Source organism: Indicator indicator, chromosome 1, assembly GCF_027791375.1.
Source record: "Indicator indicator isolate 239-I01 chromosome 1, UM_Iind_1.1, whole genome shotgun sequence".
Lineage (NCBI taxonomy): Eukaryota > Metazoa > Chordata > Aves > Piciformes > Indicatoridae > Indicator > Indicator indicator.
Genome location: NC_072010.1, coordinates 81,196,700 through 81,210,952, shown reverse-complemented (window position 1 = coordinate 81,210,952; position 14,253 = coordinate 81,196,700). Strand labels below are relative to the sequence as shown.

At 38.3% G+C, this 14,253-nt stretch overlaps 1 protein-coding gene across 1 annotated transcript in view; it reads right to left on the bottom strand.

The window, feature by feature from the left end:
* Nucleotides 1-717: 717 nt before the first annotated feature.
* Nucleotides 718-14,253, bottom strand: part of FRMPD4 (FERM and PDZ domain containing 4) — a 121,623-nt gene continuing 108,087 nt past the window's right edge. The window contains 7 exon segments of the mRNA XM_054383200.1: nucleotides 718-2,069; nucleotides 3,273-4,544; nucleotides 4,877-5,938; nucleotides 6,813-6,951; nucleotides 10,164-10,346; nucleotides 10,910-10,999; nucleotides 13,329-13,455. Of these exon segments, the coding sequence (XP_054239175.1) occupies nucleotides 718-2,069; nucleotides 3,273-4,544; nucleotides 4,877-5,938; nucleotides 6,813-6,951; nucleotides 10,164-10,346; nucleotides 10,910-10,999; nucleotides 13,329-13,455 (4,225 nt within the window).

Sequence of the window (14,253 nt, the reverse complement as noted above, 5' to 3'; positions counted from 1 at the left end):
CTAATTCCAATACATCGGATACCCTCTGCTCTGAAGGTGGTATTTTCAATACCTTTTTTATTTTTTTTTTTTAAATACAGAAATTCCTAGAAAAGAAGAATCAGATAATTCAGGCCATATGAACAAAAGAGTCATTTATTTTATATATATATATATATATTCTCTAGTAAGTTATAATAGTCTCTTGGATTTTAAATGTCTTTTTTCTATTTTCAATGCTTAAAAATTATAATTTTAAAACATTAAATATTGTGTTATTTACATTATGATTTTATTTCTCATTTCTAAACATGGAGCATTCTCCAAGTGAAAACTTGGATGAAACAGAAAACAACTTCACTGACATAACAGGCTTTAAAAGTTCACTTCATACAACCATAAATTTGACTATGTGAAAAATAGCCAAACATCAATTTGCTCCTATATGGGAATTATTATTTTTTTATGTTTTTTTTTTCTTTTTCTGGTTGTGGGGAGAGGGTTTTTTTGGCTTTTGTTTTTGTATAAACAGAAGGACAGATCTGGTCACTACTTTTGTCAGTGTTCAGTATTTTAACCTTTTTTTTTTTTTTTTTTAAACCTTGTACCTATTTTATACAAAATAACAAAATATACAGAGAAAGCTGAGTTTGTTACATTAGTTCATACACATACAGTAAATAAAAGTTTTTTTATGTATGGCTTTGCAAAGGTAGATTATGAAGTGACTTTTGTATTTTATTTGTTTAAAAGCATTTTAAGAGAACGTGTTAGTGTGCTTACAATAGCGGCCATGGTAGTCGAATGTCGAGCCAAGAGTTTAATGCTAGGATCACTGGAGGTCTTGCCTGACACTGCTTCTGCAGCCTTCAGAAGACAAATATAGTTTATTACAACCTCGTCTATCTTAGCTATAATTTCCTGCTGCTGTGTTTCAGAGTTCATGACTTTAACTAAACGCATGCAGGCTTCTGTTAAGCAACAGAGTACTTGAAAGCTGGAAGTCATAGCTAAAAGCATTTCCTCAGGGCTTTTATCAGCCATGGCCATTTTCCTGCAGGCACTTCCCAACTGTCTAGATTCCATAGATAATAGTTGTTTGTACTTAGAAAGTGTAAGGTCATATGTTTCTGGATGTAAATCTTCTCTCTTGCCCACACTTGCTCGGACCAGTGAGAGTAGCTCATTGGCATCCTTTTGTGCTGCAATAAACCCATCAGGCATGGCATACGTCTTGTCTTTCATCTCGTTTATTCGTGTGATTCGTGCATCGAAGGCCACGTCGTTGAGATTCACATCAATTTTACCACCCTGCGTGTCAGCACTGTTCATCTCCTGCGTGTTAACCGCTTCATCTTGCGGGGGCTCAGCAGCCTGCAGGGACTCCAAGACTTTCTGCTCATTTTCACTGGAAAATGACTGACCAACTGGTTCTGTGAGCTCACACAGGATCTGTGGTTCGAAGAGACATGAGACCTGATGGCTCTCTTGGTCTTCTTCGTCATCATTGTCATCATTTCCTCTGCCTAAGAAACAATAGCTAAAGGGACCACGACACCTCCAAGTGCTGGTGTCCAGCTTCCGCAAAGGCAAAGCTCGACACTGCTTGGAGTCATTCTGACTGGCACCCGTGCCTGAACACCTCTTACTGTCTTTTCTATCAGTGCTGACATGCACAGAACTCTGTGAATAACTTTTTGACAGCTTTTTGCCCAGGGGGAGTTCCACCCTTCTCTCCGGTTTAGATTCATCTCTTCGGGTGTTGTCCAGGCATTTCAAGCTGGCTGCGGCTGCCTTCTTTTCAAACAGCATCTCAATGCCTGCAGATCCTCCAATGATACTGCTGCTGCGTCTCAGCACTTTCCTGTTGTGCGGCATCCTGAGGCTTCCTCCTATCATGTCACATGGCCATAAACTAACTGTTGCCCCACAAGCCTGATTTACTTTGGGAATGTCACGAGAGTCTTGATTTTGACTTGGCACCTTTGATTCTGATAGCATGGATGATAGCATGATGGAGTCAGCTAGAGGCTGTCTAGGAAAAGCTGTAGGAATGCCTCCTTGTCTTCCCTTTTCAGGCTCTGTGAAAGCTACACTAGGGGTAGTAGAAAAGCAGACAGAATAATTAAGTATCACTCTGGTAATATTCAGAAGCTGAACTTTTAAGTATCTTTAAGAGTCAGGACAAATGGATTCCTGGTATTTCTCAGTGGTCTTCATTCCTCAAAATATTTCACAAAGGAAAGCATTGCTAGTTCCTGATGTGTTTTATATCTCACCAAGATACCTCTTAAAATCTATCAACAAACTATAACCTATGATTAGTTAATTGTTCGATCTGCTGCAGCAGACTTATTTAAAAATAGGAATAAAAATCATCTGTAAAACATCATAAACCTCCCCCAATATATGGATTGCATGTTTCCCATTCTTTTTTCACATTAAAATACCTTCTTTAACTCCACCTGAGAGTGTATGGAAAGGTACATTCAGAGTAATTTTGGTTTGATTATATGTGGGATTTTAGCAGAGAATTAACATTTCTCATTCCAGCTCCTAATCTGTTCCACTTTGAGATTTTCAGGCATTCACACACTACCGCCACATGTGGGTTGCAACCCAGGAAGACCGAAACCAAATGAAAGAATTTTCAGGGCCTTCTCTGAAAAACTACATTTTTTTCACAACAGTAACTTCATAAAATCTCTTTAAATGGGAACTTAAAAATGTGGTAATAGTTCCACATGTAAATTATTCTTTAAGGAAACACCTACTGTCAAGATGGTGAAGTAAATACATGCTTAATAAGGTAGCAACATTTTCTCACATTTAGAGCATTTTATTCATACTGGCATGCTTTTGACAATCTGCTAGAATAGCATATAAAATGCATAATAAATGAATCACAGGTTTTTCTCTCCAACATTAATGTACCTTGTGCAGTCATTTTATAATCTAACAAGTATCCTGGAACTTGACTATGGGTTTTGGAAAGGCTTGCAAAGACTGAAAGTGAGGCCTCTCTAAAAATTGTATCCCCTCAAATATTTTTAACTGTAATGAGAAGATTTTCTAAAAAAAAAAAAAAAAAAAATTCTTTGCAAAGCAGCTCATAAGAATAGCTCAACACGTACAAGTAAAATGAAGAGATACGCTGAAGGTCTAATCCTGCTGCCTGCTGCAGCTTGAGGATGTAGTTTCAGGTAAGGATAATGCAAACATCTCCCCCAGTCCTCAACACTAACACACAGTTTTACAAACCAAACATAAGAAACGCTTTATTACTGCTGTACCTGTAGTTTCTTTAATCTTGGGGATCCGATGACATCCTTCCCTCAAAGTGCCGAAGAGTGGCTCAGCATTAACTGCTGAATGCACGACAGGCACCGTCATCCTGTGGCACACAGCTTCCGGCTGCTGGTGCACATCCTTGTATGTTGTTCCATGGTTTGGAAGAACTGTAGCTCGCTCATCTGCTGGAATATAGGCAATGCCCTTCATTGATGGGTCAGAGATAATGTGCTTAACATCAGAGGTACAAAGAGGAGATTCCACAGGGGTAGCACATGTGCTACTGCCTGTGCTGCATCCCGCATCCACTGAAGAGCACTGAGAGCTTTGCAGTGAGAAATGGCCTTCACTTTGCAGGGATGACATACGCTTAGCCAGGTGATATTCACAAAGTCTAGCCACGCTCTGCTCAGCTTCTGGAAGTTTTGAAGGATGGTCATCTGCAGATAAATCAGTATCTTCTACATCGTTTAGGTCTTTGCCTGAAGACACAGGAGTCATATCTGACAGGAAGTTTTCACCTTGGCTAAGCCCTGAGGTATCGCCCTGATCCACCTCAGGATCCACTTCATCCTTACACTCATTTTCTGTTTTACCAAGGACAGGAACTCTTGGGAAAGCCTTCCCATTCACTGTTTCTGGTCTTGGCTTATCTGCTGCCCCATCATCAGCAGCGTACCATCTTTGGCGAAAGGCAGTTCTCTCCACATTAAAAGTGCTTAGGCGTTGACTGTCTCTTGCTGAAAGAGTTCCAAATTTAGCTTTTAGATCTTCATCAGTCTCTGCTTTTTTAGTTCCCTGTTGCTTTTTCACAGTAGCACTGCCATCAGAGGATGCTTTTACTTCACTGTCTGCCATCTTATTTTTCCTTTTACTAGTGCAAGAATATACCAAGGATCCCATGTGCAATTTGCTAAAATAATCAGTGACAGATTTTGTTTCCATGGTCTCTGGCTCCATTTCCATGTTATCTGAATGAAGAATCTGCTTTGAAGGCACAACTTTTGACTGCAGGTCTGCAGCCTGACGACCAGGCAAAGGCTGTGAGGGCTTCATGCTTGGCCCTCCAGCCTGATTCTTAGCAATAGGAAATTCAGTCTGCTCTTCCACAAGGGGTTGATAGCCTTCACTTGTGGTCAGAAACATACGTGCAGTGTTTTCCGACTGTTTCTGTGCTGCGGCTAGTTCAGAGCTTTCAGTCATTTCAGAGGAATTTGTTTCATTGCCAGAATCTGAAGATGACTCAGGGCTATATGCTCGCAGGATAGCTACACCTGCAAGCCACAAAAAATAAGAGTCAATTAAATGACAGTACCTGAAGCACCTGGCTAAGTGACAAGCAGAGGGGGTGTGTTAGAGACAAAAATATGCTTTGTAAGAATACTTTGACTTTATTGCACAGTTCCCAAGACAGGTAGTTTAATAACATAATGGTAGTTCCATTAAATAATATGGAATATGGTGTATGCAAAATGATGGCAAAAAACTTAGGAAAACCAAAAAAAAAAACCAAACAACCCAGCCCTCATGAAATGGAGTATTTCCAAAGCTAAATGGATGAGATGGAATGATTTTCAATGAATAAATGTAACTATGGTGAAAGAACCTGAATTGTCATTCGTCTGCTGTTCCTCTGAAGCAGCCAAAGCTTCTAGTGCTTGAAGTGTAGAGACTACAGCATCATCTAGCCCCTTCTCACACTTCCCCTCTGTATTAGTAGGGACAGCATCGATAAGCGACACTGGAATGTCATCATTGCCTAGATTACTGGCTTGCTCCTTGTTGTCTCTAGGCTGCGTTGCTTGATTCTGAGAGTCTTCCTCATCTGAACTGTCCCTGAAGCCAGGTGGGGGAGCAGCAATGGCCATGTTTAAGGTATGCAATAGGAAATCATCTTCATTATCATCACCTTCTGGAGGTGGAAGTGAAGTCAAATCAATAATGTCATCACTAGAACCAGAAAGGCTGAGAAGAGTAGGCCTATTGATTTCTCCTACCATAATGTCTTCTTCACAGCTTACTTCATCTTCATCTTCAGCATCATCTGTGTTTTCTGCATAACAAATATCATGCAGCAAAGGCTCTTCTATCCCTTCCGCAGCTCCAAATATTTTCCCATCACTTATAGTCGCGTAAACAGAATTTGTAGCAAATTGAATGCTTTCAGCATCTGGTGACAACTCCAGGCCTTTAATGTCATTGGCATTACTAATAAAAATGGCTCTCTGTTTTTCTAGCATTTCTGGACTTTCATCCAAAAGCCTTTCATAGCCAAGAGTCTGGGGATTGATACCATCCAAGTTGTGATCGCCAAAAATAAAGGAAACTTTTGCTCCCCTGGGGGAATCCTGTGCTTTCTTGCTAGAGTCCAAACCTGAGAGTGACAGCAGTGAAGGCTGATTAAAATTTCTGCTTTCTTCTGCATCAGTGGTGTCACTTTGCTTGGCCAGATGTTGATCAAATCCACCTGGATTGTAAGTATTTTCTATATACAGATGTCTGTGCTCCTTTTGACATAACAGACTTTCAGAAACATCTACAGTCTTCTGCTTTGGATCAGCAAAGGACATTTGAGTTTCCTGATCTCCTTCGGCCAGGAAAGTGGTAGTTTTTGATAAACAGTTCCACTCAGAAGCAAGGAGATTATGCTTCCCTCTGTTGTCAGTTCCTGTAGCATGATGAAATAAAATTAACATTGTGAAATCAAAAAGCAAAGCCAAGTAATTTTTAAACAATAACACGATAATGCTGAGCAATAAACACTATGAATAGAACAGCTGAGCCATCAAACCATTCAGAAGAGCACTTTCAAACTCTCCTCTGCTCAAAGTTAAGTATCTGTTGATTTAATGACCTAAAGCTTAACTGGTTGTTTTGTGCTTTAGAACATAATTAAACCTCAGCTAGATACAAATGCTGTTCCAGGAGTAGTAACACAAACCAAAATCCCCAGCTGGTTTCTCCAATATCATATGTATTCTTACAAAAGATAAAAATACACATAAATTATAAAATACATAAATATAAAACATAAAATTATAGCACTCATAGGGAGCATGCATATGTTTCATTATAGTATGAAAGAAATTAATCACCTGGTTTATTTTACCTTCAAGATGCTATAACAGGCTGAATATTACAACATTATACAGATGAATTGACCTGCTGTGGTGCTAGGTCTGAGCCAGGAATCAGATCTCATTTGGCACAGCCCTGTAATTGTCTGGAGGTGCACTGGTTCAAGTTAGCTTCTGCTTTCTGCATCAGACCATCGTTAACACACCGTGCAATCATCGAATCATAGAATCATAGAATCAAGAAGGTTGGAAGAGACCTCAAAGATCATCGAGTCCAACCTGTCACCCTACACCTCATGACTATCTAAACCATGGCACCAAGTGCCACGTCCAATCCCCTCTTGAACACCTCCAGGGATGGTGACTCCACCACCTCCCTGGGCAGCCCATTCCAATGGCCAACCACTCTCTCTGTGAAGAACTTTCTCCTCGCCTCCAGCCTAAACCTCCCCCGGCAATGAATACCTGTTTCTCGGCTCCCGGTGCTCTTCTTGTTGGCCATGTTAAATATTGAGCGCCTTGAGTCAACCAGCAGTCTATAGTATCCAGCTGTTAGGCAAGCAAGATTCATTGCATCTGATGACTCCATCAGCAGAGTAATAGGCTAAGAAGAATACAGCCAAGTCTTGGTTAAAGTTGGTCCTCCTCAATCTGTTTACAGACAATACTACTACATGGAAGTGAAAGGAATTACATCACAAACGCCACACTGAAAAACATACACAAGAACTTTCTCCTCACTTCTAATATCAAATAGTATTGAACACATATAAAAAAAATGGAGTTGCAGAAAGGGAGAAGACCACTGGACATTTTAAGAGCTAACCATTTTAAGACTTTGCTTCATCTTTTTCTTACACAGATATATTCTCTCCAAAGCACTGTTTTCTGTCACTCTGAAACTGCCAAGGGCTAAGAACCTGGCACATTAGGCACTGGAGTCTTGCAGTAGTATGGAAATCTGCAGCTTCCCAGAAACTGAGGTGCTCTAAGTTTGTGTAAAGAAACAAGATAAGGGAAGCAGACAGGGAAAGTTCAGGTTCAGAAAATACAATAGCGAGATTAAAGCTATCATTACACATCAGCACAGCAAATATTGCCGTGATGACTTAAAAGAGTTCAGTGTTTGTGGCCTGGCATCAATGAAGAGACAAGTAATGAAAAAATAAGCAGATAAACAGAGACAAAAAGAATGGTAAAAGATCTCAGAAGGGAGATCAGCAAAGAAAACAAACTCAAAGCATTAAAAGAAACCCCAACAGTCAGATGTAACAAAAATGAGAGACCTCAGTGCTTTGAAAAACTATGGCTGCCAGGCTAGTGAGAATCAACCATAAGGATCCCATGTGAAACCTACTTTCTTTAATTCCCTTTTCTTTTGCCATGATATATACATTACATTGCCTAAAACTTTCGTTCATGCCTCTGTGGCTTTCAACACCCAAAGCTGGTTTTCTCCAGTTTATTTTAAGGTAGCTAGCTTCTATGACAACTAAGGAGGAAATAAAAATGAGGACCTTACCAGGATACCTGGAGAGAAAATTACCATAGACAGACCATCTTATCACTTATAATTTGTAGTGACTTGTAGCTATGTGGATGTTTCTGACACTTTATCATAATTTAGCACACAGAGCCCACAGTCACAAGACAGATGCAAGGACCTGCATCATTGGTTCCAGGAAGAACACACAAGCATGGTTCTCCAAATTACTCAACCCCTTACAAGTGAAAAGACAACCAATTGTGACAGAGGCTGTGGCCAAAACATGACTGATTATCATAGCTTACTACCAAACACACAGTAGGTCTGAAATTGTTCTAAATATCTATGTTGCAGCACTTTAGGCCAAAATATTGCAGGTGCCCTGAGTGTTGTATCAACAGGTTACAGCAATATGGAAAAACTGATGCCTTTTATTTTAAGTGTTTTGTGCCATAGTTGGAGCTCTAATTCAACACATGCTTCTTTGAAAGCATTCTCTTATAGCTATGAAAGTGAACTATAAGTCATTAAACCTACAATGGGCTAATTAATCTCTGATCTTTCGAGTGACTACTAAAAAATAAAATTTGAAATTTGAAATGCTATGTCATCTCCAATTTTCTGCAGTGATTGACAGAAATGTATGATCTCCACAAATCTCAGATTGCTGAAAACAGTGCTGTGGACTACTGGTAATCTGCTGAACATTCCTGTGACAGCTAAACTTTTATTGCCTGCTTCTGACAAATGATACATGCTTGAGAAGACATTAAGAAGAACCAAAAAGAAAATAAAAATCTAACCTTTTTATTCATTTGTCCATTAAGAAAATGTTGACATACATGACATATATTTGCCTATTAAGAATCTGGATATATGAATCTGCTACTTGAGGGTGAGTCAAAAGATGAAAACATCAGATGTCATTACCTACCTCTGTGTGCCTGCATCTCTTCCACAGTGACAGGACACAGTGACAACCCTTACTTCTGCCTCACAGAGAGGGAAACTTTTGTCAAATTCCATCCAGAGGCTCCCAGTTTTGTAATTTTAATGTTAGGCTAGTCTCTCTGGGTTTAAGATGGCATGTGTTGAAATGTAAGGAGACAGGGGCATACATGATTTGCAATATTGTAACATAAAACAATATAATAGCATGGTAATATATAATACTATAGCATAGAGTGATGCTTTTTTCATACAAGGAGATGGGAAGGATGAAATTTCCACATTACTTTCTCCACCTGTCAAAAGGTGTAACAGCTTTCTCACAAAAGGGCTATGAGTTTAGCACAGTAATGCAGGTAAATGTACTTGAGATCCTCGGATGTTATCATTGTCAAGTTAGGTGGAAGAGATGCTGTGTTCACCACCCTGTATATTTCTCTTAAGCCGCTCTCAAAGAGCATCAAGATTAATTTACAGAATTTTTTTTTTCATTAACTCAAATATAAGAAATAGTCCCAGGTGAATAAACCTAAAGCATTCAAAGCAAAAGCTCAGTAAAAAATTCCTTGTGTATATGTTGGGTTTTTTTTGTTGTTGTTGTGTGTGTGTGCAAGCAAGAGAGAATTGTTAGACTCCATTTATTTTAACAGAATATTTAAGTTTCAGGTATAATGAGAACTATTCCTTCAAACTCTGATGAATGCTTTAGGCAATGCATGAAGCCTTTCACTTCAAAGCCATCAGATACCACACCAAGAAGAACCAGGACAATATAATACACAGAACTCCAGTCACTGGCACCAGATGCCACAGATACAAAGTGTTAGTGTTGAGTGGGATTTAAGGGAAATTAAATGACTATAGGGAGACAAAGAGCATCTGTGAATATATTATATAGGGTCAAGCACTGAATTGGAATTGTAAAGGCAAAAAAAGAAAACCTTGGATTTTTACAGTTTATTTGTTAAGCACTGTGGAGTTAGCAGCAGTGACCTTTGTGGATAAAACAATGGATTACAGGGGATACTGGTCTGATGTAGCTGGTGATTTTCTCTAATGGTAATAATATTGTCTGTTACACTAGAAAGAGCTTCTAGTCCACCAAGGAGCTGCAAAACAGGCAAATTTCATCATCACCTCTTCTCAGTCAAGGAAGACAACAAGAAAGCAAGTTTCTTGGGGTCAGACAAAAGTCAAAACAGAATACAAGTGCTGCAAAGCCCCAGTCTAGTACACCATAGGCCAAAAAAGAGATAATAATGCACCCTCAGAATAGAATTGACATCAAGATGTTCAGAACAGTAGAGCTTGATCAAATATTAAATAAAACCAAAACCACTATTTAAAGATATTATTATGAATATCTTCATCAACAAACTTACTTTTACATCTAAGACGTGCAGCTCAACTCTAACATTGCTTTCATCTTCTGTAAACATCTCAATCCTGTTCACATGGCTGAAGTCTGCCAGGAGAGCCACCAAGTTTGTTTTGGTGTTTATCACATGGCTGATTCCATACCGGGGCCCTACTAACAGAGTCACTTCCGAACGCTTTTCTCCCTGCTTTAGCAGAAGAAGAAAAGAAAGCAAAAGTGAAAAAAAAAAAAACCATGATAGGTACTAGGATAGTGTCAGAAATTGTCATTCTTTTTAATTTTGATGGAGCTACGTTTGCATGGCATTTCTACATTAAAAATGATTGTGCATCTCTCTAAGAAGATGTAAGAACATACTTGATTCATAATTAAAATCAAAAAGCAAAGGAATCTGCTGCTGGATACTGACTATACACTACTTTTCAGATGCATACTTGGATAGATAAACAGATGGATGGATTTTTCAAAAGAGAATCTTTGCCATTAAGAGTTTTCCAGACTGATAATTTTAGTATTCTATAGTTCTTCAGATGGTGCTTTTTGCCAAAAAGTTGCTACCTATATCCAAATCTCCAGTAAAATTCCAATTTTAACAGGAATGCTATTTTTTAATATATAAAAATTACAATGGTTCAATTAACAATTATTTTTGAAGTGTAGAACCTAAAGAAAATTGTATGGTCCAGCTTTTGCAAAAAGGCATGTGGATTTAAAAAAATAATAAATCAAGAGAATAGAGAGAAATATTACCACTAGGGTTGCCTTGAAAACACGCCCTCCGTATAATCGTAGGTCACTGAGGAACTTCAGATAATGCACCTTGGCTTGCAGAGCAGATAGCTGGGCAAGAAGAAAGAGGGGTTAAGAGGCAGTGGTGGAAATCAATACATTTTCCAATTCAGAAAGAAAATGTATCTGTGTAGTCTAAGGAGAACACAATGCAATGAAAACTTTTCAGAGCCTGAAACTAAATCGTTAGATACTTGAGTTTCAGCTACGGAGAAGCAGTTTCATTCAACACCTTGCTTGTTAAGTTAAAACGCAGTGAGGACTTGTGTATGGGTGCATCAGAGCGCTGCCAGAACATCGTAACTGCTCCTGTGAAAGCCAAATGTTAAACTATTCAGATTAAACATCTGTTCGTTGGGGGATTTCAAGGCTAGATAGCAGCTTTCCATTCATAATCACCATCAGTCCTTAAACATTTATGTACCTATACAGAGAAAGAGAACAAAGTGCTTTTGTCAGCTATGTGTATTACATTTTGCTAGGTACTTGTGGCATATGGTGTGTTATTCCACTCCATTACTACATTTCCTATTTTTTAAAACAAATCTCTTCTATTATATTTAGTAGGGAACAAATCTGAAAGCTAAATACAGTACATCAATACATATGATTATATCATGCCCAGGTCATAATTTATCTCCTTTTTTTCTCCTCTGAACTTAAATTAACTACTTAAAAAGAAACAACTTGGAAATATTTTACAAAGCTGAATGGCAACAAGAAACAGTTCATTTCACCTTAACAGTCTGGACCCAAAGCTTATACCTCCCTGGTGTGAATCCTTATATCTGGACTCTTAAACGATAAGATAAAACAAACTCTTAACATTTGTTATTCTCAGTTCAGCCATGAGATTTCTAATTTAAAAACTTTTTTGATCTTGAACAGCAATTTAAGAGCCTCTATAATAAAGGTTTTTTAGACACCAAAGAGGAAATTGATTTGGAGCACAGCAACTAGTTAATGTTTTCCTCTTCCCTTCACTGGGGGTTCAGTTGGTGGAGAAACACACAGGGGTTGTTAAAGACAGGAGACTTCTGACAAGGGCAGGCTTCCCTTCATGCAAAGGGAGAGAAGACTCCAAAAAAAGATAAAAGGTGACAATGAGTTCAGATGCTTTGTTTCTGAGATCTACCTGATAAAATAGCAGGTGGGCACACAACGTATGTCCAAAGCTCAAATTGAAAAGAATGAAGCAAAACCAATGAAGCCTGCTTGCTGCAGGAAGGGACTGTTGCAACCTCTCTTCCACCAAGAACTGATACTGTCATGCTACTGTCATCACCTGCAAGGCCCACACAGCAGTGGTTTCCAAAAAAACCCTAAAATTTACACTTCCAGGACAAACAATAATCAATTGGCATTATTTAGCTTTAGCTTCAGCAGTTTAGGAGATGTGCAGCAGCAGGCTTGTCTTGTCAAAAAGGTGGCCTTTTCTCTCTGAGCATCACAAACCAAAACGCATACAGCTACATTCACAGTCATGATTTGATCTGAAGCCTCTAAGCAGAATTTCTCCTGACCACAATGAACCTTAGCTCAGGCACCAGTGTGTGTGTTTTTTTTTTTTTTCTGTTCAGAAACAAAGTGTTGTGAAGCAGGATGCAGATCATTTTGTGTTTCAACTAGTCACTCAGGTTCTTTTTATAGTCCGTGGGGAGAAACAGGCATTTCTAGGACACAAGTCATCTGACCTATTTTGGGTTCCTAATGTGGGATGGGATGATTCGCTATCCATAAGCACTATTTCTCTCCATTGACTACAAAGAGAGAATAGATGACATGCATAAAGAAACCTCATTATGGTGTCTAAAGCCAGCCTCAGCTGCATGTATTTCTCAGCAACACTGTCTTCTACATGTTTTTTCCCAGATGAAGTGAAAGTTTAGTGCTAAGAAAAGATTTTACAACAGCAAGAAGGGTCATTTACTGTAAGAACCAACATCTATCCAGTTCAGTCTTGGCCAGCAAAATATCTCTATCTACAGCATAATGGAAAACAATCATGAAAAACAGCATTTGTGTCCGGCCCGTAGGATAACCTGCTTCAGATGAAAGCATCAGAGAACAGTAACTTTCCCAACAAGTCTGCTATTAATAGGAAGTACTAAATGAATTAAAAAAAAAGAAAAAATCTTTAACTCACATGAAGTATTAATGACCAGTTTTCTGGCATTCTCAAGATAAGGAGATAGTTTAGTTGGGGTATAATTAATTATTTAAAATTGTTCTTGGCTATGTTGTACCGAGCACCAAAAGTTAAATCTCTGAAAATATAATGGCTAGGTGTTTCTCCAAAGGATTAATTTTAATGTTTCCCATGCAAGCCACCCTTTCTATTCTTTAAAATGTATATTTCATTAAGATGCAAATGCAATACCTTTTTACCCGGAGGAACTAGGTTTTGATTTGCTTTGACAAGGTGTGAAAGTGCTTTCTTTATGTTCTTTTCTTTCATGCTTTGCAGCACAGCAGATGGAAGAAAAGTCTCTAATCCCCATTCTTTTCTGCAATAAAAGGCATATATTTAATTTCACATACCTGTGATGATTATTTATCTAAACATTGGTGACAATGATGCCAAGTGAATGAACACCTGAAAACAGGAGAGTTGAACAAGTCCAGAGTTTTTCAATAACATGTTATTTTCTGTATTCAAACTATGTATTACTTAAAAAAGGATGCTTTAAAATGTTATATAATCTCTCTTCCCCTGTGCCATTTGGAAAATAAATCTAAAATTTTTATTTTTAAACTCAATGCTGTATTTTTCAAACACCACTTAATTACACAGGTAAGTACCATTATAGAATTAAAATTGCAGTAGACTTAATAACATAATGCCAAATTTAAGTTTCTTTTCTAGGTTTTTTTTTTAGAACACGCAAACCAGATAGCTGTTGTCTTTGCCACTTATATTTTATGGATTTTTTTTCCTCAGAAACAACCAGTCCCCCCATATTTTACTGAATTTCCTTTTTCCTTGAAGCATCCATTTTGATGAAAGAATGACTTTTCACTTGTCAGTAATTATTTCTGCTGATTCATTAATAGGACACAATACAACATGATTTTCAGTAAGGCTGACAAACTCTGCAAGATTGAGCATGCAACAGTGACATTTCCAATGTGCAACCACAAAAATGGGGTTTGTATTTTTTTTTTAAACTCCAAACAGATGTACACACAGCTGCATTTTGGAAATTTTTATTCGTAGATACATATGCATATTTTCCAACACAAAATAGGTGCCTGCTGGGTTACAATGTGTATTTAGGAAATCTTACAAATGGAGCCTAAGACCC